General features: G+C 36.2%; 1 protein-coding gene across 1 annotated transcript in view; it reads left to right on the top strand.

Moving 5' to 3' along the window:
* LOC126484898 (neural-cadherin-like) overlaps nt 1-21358 on the top strand; it is a 324021-nt gene that overhangs the window by 260297 nt on the left and 42366 nt on the right. The window contains exon 28 of the mRNA XM_050108497.1: nt 13842-14042. Within this exon, the coding sequence (XP_049964454.1) occupies nt 13842-14042 (201 nt within the window). The remainder of the gene's footprint in view (nt 1-13841; nt 14043-21358) is intronic.

The raw sequence follows: 21358 nt of genomic DNA, 5'->3' as shown, positions 1-21358 counted from the left end.
CTGGATAAATGCCTCGTGAATGTGCTAATAAGAACTGAGCAATTTCTGTGGTTATTTATTATTTAGATTTTGTGTCATACCTGATTTTTCATATAGAACTAGGGTAAAATTTGAATCTCTGTATCTCAGTAACAGACAAATATATTAAGAAAATCTTCAATATTACTTGAGATCTGGATCTTAGGAATATATCAAAAAAATCTCAGCCATTTTCTGTGCATAGTCCTCCTGGTATACACAACTTAGTTTTGGTACAAAAAATGGTGAAAAAGCGCATTTTTGGGATTTTATATGGAATTGCCTGTGAACTAATGATGCCTCCATAAGTCCATTATGCTCACTGTTGACATCACATGAAAAAAGAACAAACCAATATTCTTCAGCATTTTGGGACGTATTGCATACCATAGCATATGCAGTTGCATGCATAGCAGTAAAAGAGATTTATTTAATAAATAATAAAGAGATGTATTTATGAATTAACTGAACATAATATTGTCTTTCTGTAAAGATGCTCGCAAGGTTATCACAATATTTGCACTGACATTGCAAAACAAAATCTTTCAGAAATGGAGTTGTGAAGGTTAAGACCACATTGAAGTTAATTAGTTTTAGTTTCGATGGATCATTTGTACAATTACTCATAATGATGTTGAATGAGTCATTTTATATTCACATTACACATTCATATTTAAGTAAGACTGCATGCCGACCTTCCTTTTAAATGCAGATATGATTTGGTAATTTGTACCCATCACATTGTACAATCTAAAAAAATATAAATTCTGCTGTGGAATAGGAGTTGTCCAGGAGACACTTTTCCAGTTGTTTTAAAACTTACCATTGCTGCCTGTCAGACATTCTATATCATTGGGGGAAAGTGATAAATATTGGTGGCAGCATTGTGAAACTTGTTTTCTGCTGAAGATGACCTTAATTTGGAACAATGACTGTCACTTTTTTCTTCTGATGTTGTAATTATGTGTGTCATTGTTTCTTTTGGACAGCAGTGGGTTATTTATGACAAAGTATATTAGGGAATAAATAGACTGTGAAGTTAAAATGCCTAACTCCTCAAACAGCTGTCTACAAAATGATCATGGGTGAGAACCACATACTACAGTACTTTTTTACACAATAAACGTATTGTTCCTGAAAGATGAGTTAACTCAGAACATTTTTCTATTACTGAATGAACATACACAAAATATATTTGCAGTTACTGGCTACTCTCTCCCAAAGATTTGCAATAATTTGAAGTGCAAATGAAACTGAACTAAGTTATTTTAATACTTCCAAATTTTTTTCCTAATTTCTCACCAGTATAGGCACCTAAAAGTTATGAAGTTTCCACCATAGTTATTATTACTATTGGTGTAGCATCTATAGATGTGCAAAACTGTATTTGTTGTGTCTTTTAAAAATTGACATGATGCCATTTATAGAAAACCAGTCAGGAAAACTACACACATCAAAAAAAGTTTTGCATCACCTCAGTTCCAAGAGTTCAAGACCAATACAGAAAATTGGAATAGAGATCAACATAAACATCATTTACACCCTTTTTATTGCTCATGAAAATCACACATTGCATGTTGTACCACCATACAGCGAGAACTTCAGAAGTGGTCAAGATTGCTGTACACACCCATACCGCTAAAAACCAGTAGCAAGTCCACTTGCATTGATGCATGCCTGTATTCGTCATGGCATACTATCCACAAGTTCATCAAGGCACTGTTGGTCCAGATTGTCCCACTCCTCAATGGCGATCTGGCGTAGATCCCTCAGAGTGTTTGGTGGGTTACGTCATCCATAAACAGCCCTTTTCAATCGATCCCAGGAATGTTCGATGGGGTTCATGTCTGGAGAACACGCTAGCCACTTCAGTCAAGCAATGTCATTATCCTGAAGGAAGTCATTCACAAGACGTACCCAATGGGGACGCGAATTGTCATCCATCAAGATGAATGCCTCACCAATATGCTGCTGATATGGTTGCAGTATCGGTCAGAGGATGGCATTCACATATCGTACAACTGTTTTGGTGCCTTCCACGACTACCAGCGGCATACGTCAGCCCCACATAATGCCAGCCCAAAACATCAGGGAACCTCCACCTTGCTGCACTTGCTGGACAGTGTGTCTAAGGCATTCAGCCTGTTCGGGTTGCCTCCAAACACGTCTCCAATGATTGTCTGGTTGAAGGTATATGCAACACTCATCGGTGAAGAGAACATGATGCCAATCCTGAGCGGTCCAATCGGCATGTTGCTGGGCCCATCTGTATCATGCTGCATGGTGTTTATGGATGACATAACCCACCAAACACTCTGAGGGATCTACGCCAGATCGCCATTGAGGAGTGGGGCAATATGGACCACCAGTGCCTTGATGAACTTATGGATAGTATGCCACAACGAATACAGGCATGCATCAATGTCTGCCTGAAGTGCGCACATCATGCAGCCTATTGCGCACAGTTTGAGTCATAACATGACGTCTTGTGCCTGCACGAAAAGCATTATTCAACATGGTGACGTTGCTGTCAGAGTTCTTCTGAGCCAAATCTGTAGGTAATGGTCGTCCACTGCAGTAGTAGCCATTCAGGGGCCTGAGTGAGGCATGTCATTGGAAGTTCCTGTCTCTCTGTAGCTCCTCCATGTCCAAATAACATCACTTTGGTCCACTCCGAGAGGCTTGGACGCTTCTCTTGTTGAGAGCTTTTCCTGACACAAAGTAACAATGGAACTGTGATATTGACTGTCTAGGCGTGGTTGAACCGCGGACAACACAAGCCTTGTACCTCCTTTCTGGTGGAATGACTGGAACTGATCGGCTGTTGGACCCCCTCTGTCTAATAGGCGCTGCTCATGCATGGTTGTTTACATCTTTGTTCAGGTTTAGTGACATCTCTGAACAGTCAAAGGGACTGCGTCTGTGATACAATATCGGCAGTCAACGTCTCTTCAGGAGTTCAGGGAACTAGGGTGATGCAAAACCATTTTTGATGTGTGTATTAAAAACATTGCTTACCATTTCTTCTGTTGCTATGTGTATTTTGGTATTGATTGCAATACTAGTGTCATAAGCAGAAGGAACTAACTCTGCTTGTTGTATATTAAATGGAAAGTCACTTACATGAATGAGAAACAATAAAACCTTGTGGACCCCATAATCATTTTCTTCTCAGTCAGAAGAATCTCCCCTGTTTACATTGGTTGAATTATTAATTAAAACTTTGAACTTTTTTTTGTTAAATGTGCCATTATACATAGGTTCACTATCCCATCAAATCCATGCTGTGGTTTACTGAAGATATTATGATTGCACAGGTGAAATATTGTTCCACAATATGTATCATTCTCAAAAATTTCAGAAAATGGTGTCGTGTGGTGAAATGTGTAAGTAGTTTTGACATCCCATCTATCACCTTTCTGATAATAGGTTTTAAGAATCTCTGAGTTAGTGATGCATTACATATTTTAGAAAAGTCAGCCAGTATTATACGGGAACAAGTCTTTAATACTCTGTTGAAAATGCCATAAAATCCAGATGGGGTTTTATTTTTGATAGAATGTATGATTTTCTTAATTTCAGAAGAAGTAAGTGAGACTTTTGTTTATTGACATACTTTTTCAACATACTGCTATATGAGTATTAAACATATCTACTATCTGTGACTAATCATTTATTGCCCTTCCCTTTAAATGAGTAATGATGTTACCCTGTTCTGTGCACCTGTCATCCCATCTTTCATTTCACTACACTTTGCATAGATTTAATATATTATCAAAATTACTGACTTCTGAAATAATGGACTTGATTTTTTTTTCATAAGTTTTCTCAGTAATTCTGAATAGTTTTTGCAGTTCACTCCTACTGTAGGATCTTCACTTAATGTTGTCAATAGGTGTGTTTCCCTCTTCCTTTCACTAAATACTTTAATTCATCTAGTTATCCATGAATTTTTACAGTGCTGTTTAATGTCTTATCTGATCAGCTTATGTGGAAAACTATTTTCAAATAATAATATGAATTTACCATGGGATAAACTAAATTGTGCAGGAGTCGGTTTAATAATGAATAAAAAAATAGGAGTGCGGGTAAGCTACTACAAACAGCAGAGTGAACGCCTTATTGTGGCCAAGATAGACACGAAGCCCACGCCTACTACAATAGTACAAGTTTATATGCCAACTAGCTCTGCAGATGACAAAGAAATTGAAGAAATGTATGATGAAATAAAAGAAATTATTCAGATAGTGAAGGGAGATGAAAACTTAATAGTCATGAGTGACTGGAACTCGGTAGTAGGAAAAGGGAGAGAAGGAAACATAGTAGGTGAATATGGATTGGGGCTAAGAAATGAAAGAGGAAGCCGCCTGGTAGAATTTTGCACAGAGCACAACTTAATCATAGCTAACACTTTGTTCAATAATCATAAAAGAAGGTTGTATACATGGAAGAAGCCTGGAGATACTGACAGGTTTCAGATAGATTACATAATGGTAAGACAGAGATTTAGGAACCAGGTTTTAAATTGTAAGCCATTTCCAGGGACAGATGTGGACTGTGACCACAATCTATTGGTTATGAACTGTAGATTAAAACTGAAGAAACTGCAAAAAGGTGGGAATGTAAGGAGATGGGAGCTGGATAAACTGACTAAACCAGAGGTTGTACAGAGTTTCAGGGAGAGTATAAGGGAACAATTGACAGGAATTGGGGAAAGAAATACAGTAGAAGAAGAACGGGTAGCTTTGAGAGATGAAGTAGTGGAGGCAGCAGAGGATCAAGTAGGTAAAAGGACGAGGGCTAACAGAAATTCTTGGGTAACAGAAGAAATATTGAATTTAATAGATGAAAGGAGAAAATATAAAAATGCAGTAAACGAAGCAAGCAAAAAGGAATACAAACGTCTCAAAAATGAGATCGACAGGAAGTGCAAAATGGCTAAGCAGGGATGGCTAGAGTACAAATGTAAGGATGTAGAGGCTTATCTCACTAGGGGTAAGATAGATACTGCCTACAGGAAAATTAAAGACACCTTTGGAGAAAAGAGAACCACTTGTATGAATATCAAGAGCTCAGATGGAAACCCAGTTCTAAGCAAAGAAGGGAAAGAAGAAAGGTGGAAGGAGTACATAGAGGGTCTATACAAGGGCGATGTACTTGAGGGCAATATTATGGAAATGGAAGAGGATGTAGAAGAAGGTGAAATGGGAGATACGATACTGCGTGAAGAGTTTGATAGAGCACTGAAAGACCTAAGTTGAAACAAGGTCCCGGGAGTAGACAACATTCCATTAGAACTACTGACAGCCTTGGGAGAGCCAGTCCTGGCAAAACTCTATCATCCGGTGGGGAAGATGTATGAGACAGGCGAAATACCATCAGACTTCAAGAAGAATATAATCCCAAAGAAAGCAGGTGTTGGCAGATGTGAAAATTACCGAACAATCAGTTTAATAAGTCACGGATGCAAAATACTAATGCGAATTCTTTACAGACGAATGGAAAAACTGGTAGAAGCTGACCTCGGTGAAGATCAGTTTGGATTCCGTAGAAATATTGGAACACGTGAGGCAATACTGACCCTATGACTTATCTTAGAAGCTAGATTAAGGAAAGGCAAACCTACGTTTCTAGCTTTTGTAGACTTAGAGAAAGCTTTTGACAATGTTGACTGGAATACTCTCTTTCAAATTCTGAAGGTGGCAGGGGTAAAATACAGGGAGCGAAGGGCTATTTACAATTTGTACGGAAACCTGATGGCAGTTATAAGAGTCGATGGACATGAAGGGGAAGCAGTGGGTGGGATGGGAGTGAGACAGGGTTGTAGCCTCTCCCCGATGTTATTCAATCTGTATATTGAGCAAGCAGTGAAGGAAACAAAAGAAAAATTCGGAGTAGGTATTAAAATCCATGGAGAAGAAATAAAAACTTTGAGGTTCACTGATGACATTGTAATTCTGTCAGAGACAGCAAAGGACTTGGAAGAGCAGTTGAACGGAATGGACAGTGTCTTGAAAGGAGGATATAAGATGAACATGAACAAAAGCAAAATGAGGATAATGGAAGGTAGTCGAATTAAGTCAGGTGATGCTGAGGGAATTAGATTAGGAAATGAGACACTTAAAGTAGTAAATGAGTATTGCTATTTGGGGAGCAAAATAACTGATGATGGTCGAAGTAGAGAGGATATAAAATGTAGATTGGCAATGGCAAGGAAAGCGTTTCTGAAGAAGAGATGTTTGTTAACATCGAGTATAGATTTAAGTGTCAGGAAGTCATTTCTGAAAGTATTTGAATGGAAGTGAAACATGGATGATAACTAGTTTGGACAAGAAGAGAATAGAAACTTTCGAAATGTGATGCTACAGAAGAATGCTGAATATTAGACGGGTAGACCATATAACTAATGAGGAGGTATTGAATAGGATTGGGGAGAAGAGGAGCTTGTGGTACAAATTGACTAGAAGAAGGGATCGCTTGGCAGGACATGCTCTGAGGCTTCAAGGGATCACCAATTTAGTACTGGAGTACAGCATGGAGGGTAAAAATCGTAGAGGGAGACCAGGAGATGAATACACTAAGCAGATTCAGAAAGATGTAGGTTGCAGTAGTTACTGGGAGATGAAGAAGGTTGCACAGGACAGAGTAGCATGGAGAGCTGTATCAAACCAGTCTCAGGACTGAAGATCACAACAACACAACAAACTAAATTGTATGTCAGCATTCGGTTAATTATAAATTTGATCCCAGGTCGTCTGTTGTAACTGTACTTAAAAATATTAGTCCTGGAGTCTTTAATAATTCTAAATGAAGAGCATCTATTCTGTAAGACACTATTTTATTTATCCTATCCAATTGTTCACCATGATCGGAGGACACATATGTTGCTGGGTATACAGTTATTATCTTACTTTGATCTTCATCTAAGAAAAAATTATTGGTTATGGTCATACTGACTTTATCCACCTGTGTTGGAAAGTCAATTGCTGAGAACTAATTTTAGGATCAGATTAAGGTTTCCAAAGACAGATAGCATAGCAAGGAATCCAAACTCCTCATAAACAGTTCAAAGTATCCCAATGGGGATCTACACAGGCAAGGCACATTAATGTGTCCACCACCTATGGTCGATGTCAATGTGCAATAAGCATTCACAGATGGCAGGTGGTAGTGCTAGCGGGCTAGGGTATATGTAAATCACATCTGGGGGACATGGAAAGCAGTGCAGTCATCATAATAATGTGGGAATTGAGCAGTTTATCTGATGTCCAGTAAGGTATGATCATTGGCTTGTGGACCAAGGGTGGAATCACTCAATGTCCACTCAATGACCATTCAGTAAACATTGCTGCATGTGGGCATCAGCAGCAGGCACCTGGTTCATGCAGCCATACTGACTTCAGTTCATCAGTGAGAAAGTCTGGAATTTGCATGCCAATACCACAGCTGGATGTCCCCTGACTGGTGACAAGTGGCCTGTTCAGATGAAGTATGTTTTATATTCCATTGGACAGGTGACATTTGACCTGTGTAGCCCTGCAAGAATTGTAGGAAGGATCCATGTTGGAGAAGGTAACATTATGGTCTGGGGAATGTTTTTGTGGCATTCTTTGGGTGATCTCATCATTCTGGAGGGTACAGTGATGTAACACAAGTATGCATCTATCCTTGGGGACCATGTCTACCCCTGCATGCAGTTTGTTTTCCTTCACATGATGATATCTACCAGCAGAACAATGCAAACATGTCACACATGGCCACCAAACATTAACAATTTCTCTGGATCCTCTGTTACCTGGCTAAGGCTAGCACTTGGCTTCACAATAGTAGTGGCCTGGTACCCCATCCCTTTACCATCTGGCCTACACACCTGCAGTGCCTTTTACATAGCAGCAAGATGGTTTTCCTACTAATTTCTTTTGTTAATGATCTAGGGAATGGTTTAATAGAACATGTCAAAACCTCCCCTGAAATTTGTTATACAGGGAGAATATGCAGCAAAAAAAGTCTGAATTTAGTTGTTAAGACACACTCTATATATATATATATTCTTTTTTTAATGTTGAAAATTGGCAGATTCGTAGCTCATGTGGTGGGTGGAGAAATATGCACGCATACTGTAGATGTAGCAGATAGTGCATGTGCAACATGATGAGAATATAACCTTGGTTGATGCCATATCTGTAAACAGACAACATGGCACAACATGATCATAATTTGTAAAGTGAATTTCAGTTTCTATAGATGGTTTCTTTGATAGTTGTTCTCAGTTTCTATATGATTGAATTTGCAGCTCACTTAATACCTTTAATAATTAGTAACTGCCTTTGTGGGTCTGCTAAGTATTAACAATGGAGACAAAACTGAATTAATTTTCTTTGTAATTTCTTTGTATAAGCGTGCTAATAGCATCTGTCTTTGTGCCAATTCCAGCATTTCACAGTAATGTGGAATCAAAGTAATGTTTTCAACCTCACAAAGGTGAAATATGGATAATGTGGACTCAGTCAAAATCATCTACTTGTCCTGAAGACCTAGATGTGCATTATTTATTAGTTAATTTAGTGACTATTCATTTGAATGATGTTGCCATTTTGTTAGTAACTGTGGAAACATTACAAGAAATGGGGAATAACTTGGACGATTCTGTGAATTGTGGGTTCAGCAATGATTGTTGTGCCAATTGAAGTCCATAACAAGAATAGACTAGCTTCCAAGCTCAAAGACAACAAACAGTAATAGCTTTTGGTGACACAGAAAAATCTGTAAATTTTTTGGTTATTCGTGGGAGAGAGCAAACAATACAATTTAAGCATTGTGCAAAGCCAGTTTTGCTTCATAAAATCTGAACATGAATTGTATAAATGGAAGTAAAATTTACACAAAGTACAAAACATGAGCCAAAATAAAGCTCGCAAAATTATGAAAGAAAGACTATTTGAAAAATGTAGAACTGCATGTGATAATCAGTACACTGTTACTGATGAAGATCTGTGAGACTGGGCACTTTGAATTGCAAGTGAGATGAACATTACTGTTTTATGGGTTTCTTTGACCTTGTTAAACAGAATCAGGAAATTATATAAGGAAGGCTGCAAAATTACAAAATTTGTCTCAAGTAAATGTGTAGAGGAGATTTGATTAATAGGTAACACTATAGAGAAATTCATAGCAAATATGATAGCTTCTTGCTATCCTCTAAAATCTTTGTATAAAGCCAATCAGAGAGAGAGAGAGTCACTTGTACAATTGATGAATGCTATGACACATTTGTGTACAACAATGCCAGTGGTAAGTGCCAATGGAATACTGATTCCACTGCTTCATGTCCGTCCTCAATAACCTCAAGGCAAATTAGAACCACAATTAGAAAAAAAGGACCGTTTACTCGGAAAAATCTTGGAATCAGCTCAGCAAAAGCTGGAAAAAGAGGGAAATAATTTTCAATGTTACATCAAAACCTCTTCTTTCCATCTGCAGAAAATAATTCATTGCTTTTGTTAGATTCTTTGGCTGGACATAATGACACCTCTGTCTTCAGAGCGACAATTGAAAAAACAGTTAATATAGTTGTGATTCCACCCAGAACTAATAGTGCGATTCAGCCTCTTGATAAAAATATATTTGAACAGTATAAAGCAGTTTTCAGAAAATTGTCAGCCAGTATAATTTCTGATAGCTCTTTGTCAGCAGAATGTTACTGTTACATTTCAGTCATTTCAACATTGTCTGTTTGCATCACCACATTTTACAAATTTTATCAAGTATGGTAGGTACACAGTACAGTATGCAGAACAATGCCCATGACCATTTCTTATTCCTTTCCAAAATGAAACTAAAAATGACTGGGAAGAGTCTGAATGCATTAATTTATCTTTTATCAAGGGTGCGGGGTATAAGCAAAATGTTTGTTTTCATCATCCAGTGGACACTTAGCATTTTTGTGATGACTACAAAGAACTGTTTCATTGTCTGTAAAATTATTATAAGAACTGTGCTACAGGAACAGTTATAAAATCTTTAATGTCAACAAATTAGTACTGACTGATGGAAGTCGTTTGTAATGTATCATCATACACTGCCTTCATTTTATTTTGTCTGCCAGTTACTTGTTTAACAGTTTAGCTGTTGATATGAACTGCAAAATTAATGATTTGAGACATTTTTGGTGTGGTTTAAGTGCTAAAAATTCACATGTGTGCATTGTGAACTTCGTGCTGTGCAGTGCTATGTTCTTTTGCCATAGTTGCATCTGCTTATTTGCCAACTCGCATGTTAGGAAAACTGCTGCTATATGTGGTTCTTCGTGCAGAAAAATGGAGTAACTGTAACATTTATTTAAAAAAAGTGCACCTTAGCAGCTGAAATTTTGATGGTGCATATCTTTTGATGTATTCTTCCTTTGTGAAACATTTTTGGGTAAGTTTTGACATGTCAAATTGGACCATTACCTCATTAGTTTCTTTGCTAGAAGTCTGCTGCACCATACTGTGACCCATAACTGGATGAGGCTCTTCCCCTCCTACTTCAGGTAACAATTCAAACTTACTGGATACTGTAAGTGAATATGTAATTGAAGAAGTTGAAGAACTGTTCCCCTTATGCCCATAACTTGTTACCTTTAACAAGCAGCCATCATTCTCCATTTAACCTGTCTAGTTAAAATTTCATGTAAACTGATTTAGCCTAATGGGCACAAATCTTTGCTTCTTGTTCAGACATTGTCTTATGTTTTATGCAGAACCTACAATTCCATGGGATAGCCTTGTTGACATCCCCCTTGAGATCCCCACTGAAATCTCCCCAATGGAACTTTGCATTTTTTTGCTTTCTTCTTCTTCTTCCTCCTCTTCCTTGCCTGTTTCTGTATTCTCCACAAGGCCGGTGCTGTTATACAGATTTTGGCAATGTTAGTGACAGATGGTGACTGAATGCCCTTCCTGATATCACTACTCCCCCAGAGGTGGAATCTGTGTACTCAATCATTCTGCCTCTAGAGTAAATCTCATGTGCAAGTGTCAGAATATTCTCTAAATATTAGCATAGTGTGTGTCTGAGGTGAGACATGAGTACCAGGCTAGCATCCATGTAGTTGGACATGGGAAACCACCTATGAACCACATCCAGGCTGGCTAGCTCACCAACCCTCATTGTTAATCCATGAGACATATTCAGTTTGGGTCACGCTCATATCTCTAAATTCTGGAAGTGGCACATTAGTTCACTCAGCTACCTGGACGAGTCACAATGGAACTCAAATCGCAATCTTCATATACCGTATCACTCACTGTATGACTATCCTACAGCAATATTGATCCAACACTTAAAAATAGAACTAAATAACTTAACACAAATTTTTGTTATTTATGGGTGGCAAAAATTTGGCATACAGGTTAATGTCTCAGGTGCATGATGTAACATAAAAAGGCAGTTATTCCCATTTAATGCATGAGCTAAGCACTCAACTGACCACAGTACATCTTAAGTAACTTATTCACAATAAAATGTAACTCTTAACCATCACAGATCATGGTTGTTACGTGATATTTGACAGTGTTTACTAAGAGCAAAATGTGGCATACTATGTGTAATGTGATTTTATGCGATAATTTAAATACAAAACCTCAGGTCAAAAAACCATCACTTGCCCATATAAATGAAATATAATGGAATGAGCTTACTTATTAAAGATGTTTTAAAAAATCACTTTTCCATTAGAAAATAGTGTATTCTGCATGACTAACACTGATGCAGCTACTGAGGGGCACCTGTGCTGCCAACCAGCAGATAGCTAGTTTGAGAATGACCCGATGAAACAGATTTTCGAATGGATGTTTAGGATAATGAGAAGGAGTAGAATCTGACCCTCAGGAGTTTAGACCATGAAGATGTCATCAATGAATTTGAAGACAGATGTGTTAAAGTATTGGGTCACTAGGAGGATTCGTGTATTTATTTATACTATTGCAAGTTCCATTAATACCAATAGCATTATAGTCATTTTGACATGGGAATAGTAAGTGTTGTTTTCTATTAACAGTCTTGATTTTTAAAAATTTACGGTACTTGATACATCATGTTGCACTATAGTAAATTAATGGTAGTACTTATGAGCTAATGTTACACGATAATACATTAAAATAAATAGTGTGCATAATGCAATAAGACATCAGAATCAATATTTTCATATACAAGAATATTTTGAAAAGGATAGATTGGTGCTCACAGTAAAGATGATATGTTGAGTTGCAGACAGGCACAGTAAAAAGACAGTTATAAGGTTAGCCAAAGGCTTCTTCAGGAAAGAAAAAAAATAAAACACACACACATAGCTCATGCACACATGACCATTATCTCCCCACTTTTGGAGCTCTAAAACATCTTACCAAGAGTAGTGCAAGCATGTGCAGTTTTCTGTAGTATAGGTTGTGTACAAATAAATATTTACAGCAAGAAATGTATACTGCATGAACAGGACACAAAATCGAATACCACTGAAGATGCCTAACATAACTAAGTGAAACATGTCTGGTATTCAAGAATAAATTTTAGTTGCAAAAGATTGGAGTTTCCTTAATGGTAAAACACAATTGAAGTTAGCAATGGAGGAAAATGGATGCAATTATTAATGATGGTATTGCTTGTACTGAGATAGCTTGAAAACTGATGAGACCTCGTTCAACTGTTCCACCTCTAAAGCTTCAAAGAAACTGGGAATTAGAAAACTGTCAAGCAATGTGTTATTGTGCAATGCCTGTGTTTGTAGGAGGAAGAGTAATGAAGGAAATGTTTGAGATAAGAAACTGGATACTAAGTTAGTAGTTACATGTTACATAGTCCATATACACAATTTATTACAGACTACATCAATTTGCAGAGTATTAACATAACCAATATTTGAAAATAGTTTCATGCTAACATTTGCACATTAGTCCACAAAGTATAATTAAACAGCAGAAATAAATATGTTATGTATGAGGTAAACATAGGTACAAATTTCTGAATAAAAATTCTTGTATGAAATATGAGGAGTTACCCAGAAGAATCTTTTCTTACTTACTTTCATATTAAATTTCCTTTCTTTTAGGCATTTAATGAAATTGAGTAAGTGATCAAAGATTTTGGTAGCTGCATTATTAACCCCTATATCACCTAAATTCTATTTTAATTAAGAGGAAGAAGGTATTTTTTCTAGTATTGGAATTATAGATTCATTATTTCTTTTGGACTCTAATTTTTTTTGTTTAATATAGTGTGTTTTGATCTCGGTAGTTAATGGCAGATTAAAGTCATATGCTTCACAGATATTTGAAACCATACCAATGACATTGTTTATCAAAATTGGGAACATGCCTAATTCACTGACACTTTTGCAAAACCCAAACTCCATAAAAGAAGTGTAAGTTATTCAGGATACACTTCCTTCTAATGATCTAACTTACAAGTTTATAGTTAAGCATAATTGAGTACACCTTTTTTCTGAGTAATGTATTTCAGTAGGTATTTTGATATCATTAACTGTCACGAATTTTTTTGCAACTTTTATCCTTTTTTTTTTAAACTTTTTTAAACTAAAGTTATAATGAAGCCATCTCTCTTACATTTTCTGTAGGGTAAACTAAATGATACGAGTTGTTGGAAATGGAACATAGATTAAATCAGAAGTTGAAGAGATTCTGAAAGGTAGAAGTAATTCATTGTAAATTACTAAATGATGAGAATTAAATATTGGGAGAACACATTTTAGATTAAACATCTGTTCTTACATTGTGTACAGCTTGTGAGCTACTTCATTTTTTAATGAATGTTATTCCTTATTTCAGTGTTAATCTTGATTTTAATTGTGTATAATGCCATATGCAAAGAAGACACACAAAAGAAAAAAGAGGAAGATTGTGTTGGAGAAAACATCATAAAATATGATGATGAAGGTGGTGGGAAGGATTCTATGATGGAATCAGATGTGACAAATGTGCAACTGGATAGTAAAAAATCAATGGACGCATCAACAGAGACATTATCCAGTGAGTACATTTTGTTACCATTTAATTCTGGAATAGCACAGAAGATTCAAAACTCTTGATTACAACAGAGCATTTGCATAAAGGTGCATAAAAACATGTTCTCTTGAGAGTAAAGATTATGAAGTGACAGATTGTCTGTTATTAAAGTTCCAAAATGAGGTTCTATTCCACATAAGGTAAGGTTAAGGCCACAACAACTAATTTGTCTGACAGTTGTAAAAGGGAATAATAAACATATGTCACTTTACGCCATTTCTTTCATTTCTTTGATGGTAGAAAATACTTTATCCCTTTTTGAGTCACAAAAAGCTAAACAAATATGATAGGTGGGTGCTAGTAACATTTCTGACTGAAGATAAGTAAATATTTACTGGATGTTGAAACTAAAACAATTGGTGCAGTCATGACAAGACAGAAATTTTTAAGTTTTTAATTTTCAGAATTCCCTAATATCCTTTCACCAAAAATGGAGAAAAGATAGAGCAAATTCGCAGGAACAAGAGGGAAGGGATATTAAGCCCTTTTTCAGGAGAGACAGTTGCAGACATCAGGTCACTGCCTTGTAGTCACCAGAGCTCAGTTATTTTATGTCAGTGTCTCACGATTAAGCATACATATTACTGACCACAGTTAAAAATTGGCCCTGTTTTCTTGAGAGCCTATGTACTGACTGTCCTTACTGTGCAACATTCTTCAGACTCTGATCTTAGGCTTCGCTTCTCTCAGCTCAAGTGTCATGGAAGCAAAATCTTTCCCATTCTGTAAAAGTGAGAGCATTTCTCTCATTGTATATTTACATCTGCTGGGAAGTGTTATTTGTTGTATACTCTAGTAACAGTCAGTGCAATGGCCCAGCAGGACTGGTTCTAGTAAGCATTGACCAGTGGACATGGGATGGGAATTTCCATGACTGGCACATACAGACTTGAATGAGGCAGTCAGAGAAGGAACATTGTCAACTACAATAAACAAAATATGAGAAAGAGTTTGCGTTTCCAGGGATAATATGTTACAGACTTCAATCAAGATATAATAAAACCAAATACACCATAAAAATCACAATTCAGATCAGATTCTTTATTAGCCATTGACCACATGTAGCGAAATGGGCTTTACATTGATATACAATAGCAATCTCTATATTAATTACTGTTCACATTGCATGTACAAACAATTTATCTTATACTAACCTGTTGTAAGGAATTGTAATTCTGATCCTAAAACTCATTTTCTACACTACTAGTATTCAGCAATTCTTTCAAACCGTAGAATGGATTGTTTATTAACCATGTATAATACTTACTTTTAAAATTATTGAAAGAAGTATTCATTGCAGAATGTGACAATTTATTAAAAACTGTTATTTCAGACAGTTCACTTTGTGAGAGTTGCCTGTTTTTCTCAGCCTGTGTCTAGGAATGTCACTATTAATCTTATTTCTAATGTCATGACAACATTTGTTCTCTCTTGTGTCAGTCTCTGCTATGGTTTTTTTTCCATATATATCAATGATACATAGATATAAAGATTTATCACAGACATCAGTGTTTCCTTGGACCATCCTTACACATTATTCTTAGCACCTTCTTTCCCTCAGTAATACATCACTAACATGACATGAGTGACCCCATAACAACAGCCCATAGGATATGTGAAACTGAAAAAGTCTATAGTAAGCTTTCATGAGATATTTATTTCTCACTATATCAGATAGTATCCATATGAGAGAGGACACCCTTGATATCTTTCTGCAGACATGATTAATAGGGGTTTGCCACTTTAGTTTGAAATCAGTATGTATTCCAAGCAGTTTTACAGATTTTGCTTCTATCTCTTTATCTTGTCCCAGCAGCATGTGTTGAGTTTTCTCTGGATGCAAAGTAGTTTATTAGATGTGAACCAATTTAGTGATTTTCTCTGGATGCAGAGTGGTTTATTAGATGTGAACCAATTTAGTGATTTCTGGCATAACTGTAACCTATCTTGATCTGTGGTGAAGGCTATGTTTTTCATAGTAGTTTCTGACTGGTATGTGAAAAATTACTGCAGATATTTTGGAAAAGATTGCAACAATAGATATTTGCCTGTTGTTCTCAGGGGTATTCTTTTCCCCCTTTTTGTGTACAGGTGTTGTATTAGCTTTTGAAATATTGAGCTGGTTGGAGAAAACTTGAAACTCAAGGCTTTTATTCATACTAAAAGCAAGTGGTTTGCAAATACGGTGTATTGTCCTTTTCAATGTGTAATTAGATAGCCAGTAACAGTTCATGCTTTTTGAGTTAGAAAAATTTCAAACAGCTTTTACTGTTGCTACAAGATCCCAGTGGAAGTCATTTACTCTAGGAAGATGATCAGCAAGTATGTCAGTTTCTGATGTGTCTGACTAGTTAATTTTAGGTCTTAATTCATTCACTATAATAATAAAGTATCTATTGAGCTCTTCTGGCTCAAGCAGAATGTTTTAATTTGGATAGAAGTGGATTCTTGTGTTATAATATCCCAAGCACCTTTATATTTCTCAGAGCTGCTTCTGTGTAATTTCTTCTATGTAATTTTCATAGGCAAATTGTTTGGCAAGTTTAAGTTCAGCTTTATAATGTTTTTTACATTTCAGGCAGGCTTTATAAAAAATGTTGTACTGCTCTGTGCAATGTTTGCAATTATTTGTACACATCTTGTACAGTGAAAGCATTTTTTCCCAGATACTAGCAAGGTCATATAGGTTTAGAACTGTTTCTTTTCTTTTTCATTTTTTGTTTGGTTCAGACTGTTTCTTTTCAGTGGTGAACAAGAGTACCATAAATCAATGTATGTCTTCAAAAAATTATTGCAGAGAGTTTCAGCAATTAATTTATTTGCATCATATTCATAAACAAAGTCTCAATTTGTGTTTCTAAGGCAGTCTGTGAATAACTTAAAACATTCCTCTTTCTGACCTCTAACCCATGGCAAGCTTGGCAGTCGTTATCTGACTGTGCATGGTGGTGTGTGAGGAGTAGTGGATCATGATTTGCAAAACATTCATATGCTATGATAACACTGTTTAGGTCTCTTGAGAAATTAACTATCATATTGTCAAAACAGGCATTTCCACATGTTGGGCTATTGCTATTACAAATAAATTTAATGATCTAAGCAAGTTTAAAAATGTTTTTGAGTTGACTCACTTGAGCCAGACAACTCTATGTTGGAATCACCACATACAGCAACATGAGTTTTGAGTTTTAAAAATTTTCTCAACATTTGTTCAAATTTCTCAAACAATAAATTAACATCATCATTTGGATATCTATACAAATTGGATGATTATGATATTCTATTTGATCAGTCTTCTACAGATAATTTGCCATTTAATTCATTGAAGTATGATCTTATATCTATTTTTTTTAAAAATTATGTATTGTCTCTCAAATGTTGCAATCTGCCCCCCAAACCCCCTTTTTTCCCTATTTCTGCTCATTATAGTGTGCTGCCAGTGTGTGCTCATAGGGTTTGAAAAAACAACTTGATTTTTCTGTAAGCCAATGTTATGAGACTCACAATACACATTTTTTTAGCTTACAAAAATGTTCCAACTCTAATAATTTATTCCTATTGAGATGATCTCATTGCAGCTTTAAGCATGGTTATATGATAAATATTAAGAACATTACAATTGCTTTTAATTGTGGTTATTTTGCTGGACAGTAAAAATTAACAACAATTAAATCATTGAAGCTTTCCCACCATATGACATATCAAATTAAAGTTGATAATGTCAACACCACTATTGACCAGATTTTCACTCTGCAGTGGAGTGTGTGCTAATATGTAACTTCCTGGCAGATTAAAACTGTGTGCCCAACTGAGACTCGAACTCGGGACCTTTGCCTTTTGCGGGCAAGTGCTCTACCATCTGAGCTACTGAAGCACGACTCACGCCCGGTCCTCACAGCTTTACTTTTGCCAGTATCTCGTCTCCTACCTTCCAAACTTTACAGAAGCTCTCCTGCGAACCTTACAGTACTAGCACTCCTGAAACAAAGGATACTGTGTGCCAGGATACCTTTCTTTCAGGAGTGTTAGTTCTGCAAGGTTCGCAGGAGAGCTTCTGTAAAATTTGGAAGGTAGGAGATGAGATACTGGCAGAAGTAAAGCTGTGAGGACCGGGCATGAGTCGTGCTTCGGTAGCTCAGATGGTAGAGCACTTGCCCATGAAAGGCAAAGGTCCCGAGTTCGAGTCTTGGTTGGGCACACAGTTTTAATCTGCCAGGAAGTTTCATATCAGCACACACTCTGCTGCAGAGTGAAAATCTCATTCTGGAAACATCCCCGAGGCTGTGGCTAAACCATGTCTCCGCAGTATCCTTTCTTTCAGGAGTGCTAGTTCTTCAAGGTTCGCAGGAGAGCTTCTGTAAAGTTTGGAAGGTAAGAGACGAGATACTGGCAGAAGTAAAGCTGTGAGGACCGGGCGTGAGTCATGCTTCAGTAGCTCAGATGGTAGAGCACTTGCCCACGAAAGGCAAAGGTCCCGAGTTCGAGTCTCGGTCGGGCACACAGTTTTAATCTGCCAGGAAGTTTCACAACTATTGACCTTATAAATCATTGAAGCTTTCCCACCATATAATGCATCAAATTAAAGCTGACAATGTCAACACCACTACTGACCTTATGTCAAATCCTGCATTTATATTTGAAATTACTAATGATTTTATAAAAAATTATATATGAAAATATGCTACAGCCGTAATCATCGACAAGCTACATGGGTTATGAAGACAGCTTGAGTTATGTAGTTTCTCATTGTACCATCCTAGTTAATGGCTTCATAGAATTAAGTATTAGTTATACTTTATGGAGTTAAGTAAGTAAATGTCCATTGAGGAAAGTTATATTAAATCACTGTAGAAGTGCAAATAATAAAAAGTAAAACACAATACCTACAGGACAAAAGAATACTCTTTGTTTGAGATGGCCTCAGGCATTTTTTAATTTTGACGTAATTCTTTCATATTGTAAAACAAGGTGTAAACATGTTTATGAAATATGTTGATAAATTATGTAATAGTATATAGTTTGTGTAATTTTAGGTTGCAAAATGACTGTAATAATTGTGGATTTATTCTAATAATGTGTACATATGTGAAAATAGTCTTTGTTTTGAATGATGGCCATTTTTTGAGTAATTAACATGGATTCATTAATGCATGGTGTCACAAAAGGTATTTAAGGGGAAGCAGCAGTGTGACAGCTGTCTTTTGTTGTCAGGGGCTGCATCTGTGGGTTTGCTTAGTGGTACCTAAAAGTGCCTAGGTGTCAAGGCAGCAGTGCTATATGAATGCTTTAAATTTGTTCCAGTTCCAATCATTGGACTTAAAATGATTTTGAAGAGTGCAGACTCATATGTCTGCTTTTCATTAGACTTGTATTACAATGAAAATAATCAGTTATTGATAATATAATGTAAATGGGTAGAAAAAAAATCTACACCCCAAGCGGTGGCAGGGGAACATGCACACAAAAGGATTTAACATTTACAAGCTTTCAGAGCCAGTGGCTCCTTCTTCTGGTAGAACCCTTCAACTCTTCTGCCAGAAGAAGGAGCCACTGGCTCTGAAAATTTGTACACATTAAATCCTTTTCTGTGTTCCCCTGCCACTGCTTGGTGAGTAGAGTTTTTATCCATCCATTTACATCAATTCATTAGACTTGAGTAATTTTGGCTGATCACAGGCGCATAGTTTAACTTTTCAATGAACTTACAAAATTTAATAGTGGTTTCAGAGACTGAGTTTCAGTGTCCGTAATAACCTCAACTTTATTTGTGGAACTTGAGGCAGCTGAGAACTTTAAAACTGTTTTGTGACAGTTAATCTTGAGACTTACATGTGATGGATTTGTTTGCTTGTTTTTGCAGCTGTTTTTAGGATAATGAACTTTACTCTTATGTTATAATTAGCAGCAAGAGACTGTACTATCAGATGGCAAGCATCTACTTTCAAATTTTGTAATTAAAAGTCTGCTCTTTAGTTAATGCATGGGCTTAAGAGTGCTGGTGTACAGTTGCCCTCTTGCATTTTTTTATTATTTTTTATTTTTTTCTAAATATGTATGTTGTTGTGATCTGTTCTGTACATCAAGTGGTGTGCTTTAATTATATGTATATGCGCAGTTCATTAAACTGTACGATTTGTTTGCACATATACGCATAGTAACACACCAAATGACACTGCACACACTGAAGTGACAACACAAATTATCAAAGGCAAATTACACAGTCTTTTGTTGTTGTGGAAATATTTTTTGAGGGATTAATGCCTGCAATATGAAACATGTAAAGAGCAGTGTGAAGCACTGTACTGTCTTGTCTGTTAAAAATATCTCAGGCTATTTTTGCATTGCAATTTCATTGAAATTAATTCTGCTTTAATGTCATGGGTTCACGTAGAGAAATATTATTGTGTAGTGTATTGATCATTGATCATTTCAGAGTAAGCTGATTTCTGTGAATTTACGTACCTGAAATAAAAGATAACCATTAAGCGGCCGCCACATGAACTTAATGAAAACTGCTATTAATCTTTGCAGATAAACTAAAATGACACTGAAGTTAAATAGTATAATAAAAATGCAAACTTTGTAAGCTATTGCTGTAGCTTTGAGCCATTTAATATTGGCAATCTTCAAATAATACATTGTGGCTGTGCAAACGACCAGCAACAACCATTCGTAAGCTCACATACATTCTGAAAAATAAGTTATTAGTTTCCTATCATGTATAGATCCTAAAGAAACATAAATAAAGATTTTAAGAGCAAATAAACACATATATTTAACCAGAATGCAATGTAAGTACACTTACAATGTCTTTCACATCTATCCTCATCCAAGATCAAGGCCAGAGTTTTACAGATATTAATATTTTTAATATGGGACAAAGAATAATATACATAATAAATTTATATTATTTTGAAATACAATTACAATGAATGATAAAGGATTTTCTGTACATTTTTTGTAAGTCTTTCAAGACTCATAAAACTCTCAATTCATTCCACATTTGGAATTCTCTATGAATAAATATTGTCCTCCCTAGGCAACCAGTACATCCTACATCACTGAAGTGAGCTGAGCTTTAGTTTGGTTGTGCATTGCCCCCAGCAATAACATATTTTAAATCTTGCTGTGCACTCATATTGCTCTGAAAGCTGTGTAAGTCAGTGGTAGTAACAAGTGAAGAAAATGTGTTGAAGTAATAAACTGTTCTTAAGTTTACTTGTTATTGACAATTGAAATAAACTTTTCTCAACTTTAATTAATATTACTGAACTTGAAAT

This window comes from Schistocerca serialis, chromosome 6 (assembly GCF_023864345.2).
Source record: "Schistocerca serialis cubense isolate TAMUIC-IGC-003099 chromosome 6, iqSchSeri2.2, whole genome shotgun sequence".
In the NCBI taxonomy this organism is placed as follows: Eukaryota; Metazoa; Arthropoda; class Insecta; order Orthoptera; family Acrididae; genus Schistocerca; species Schistocerca serialis.
This window is presented reverse-complemented; position numbering and strand designations above follow the sequence as displayed.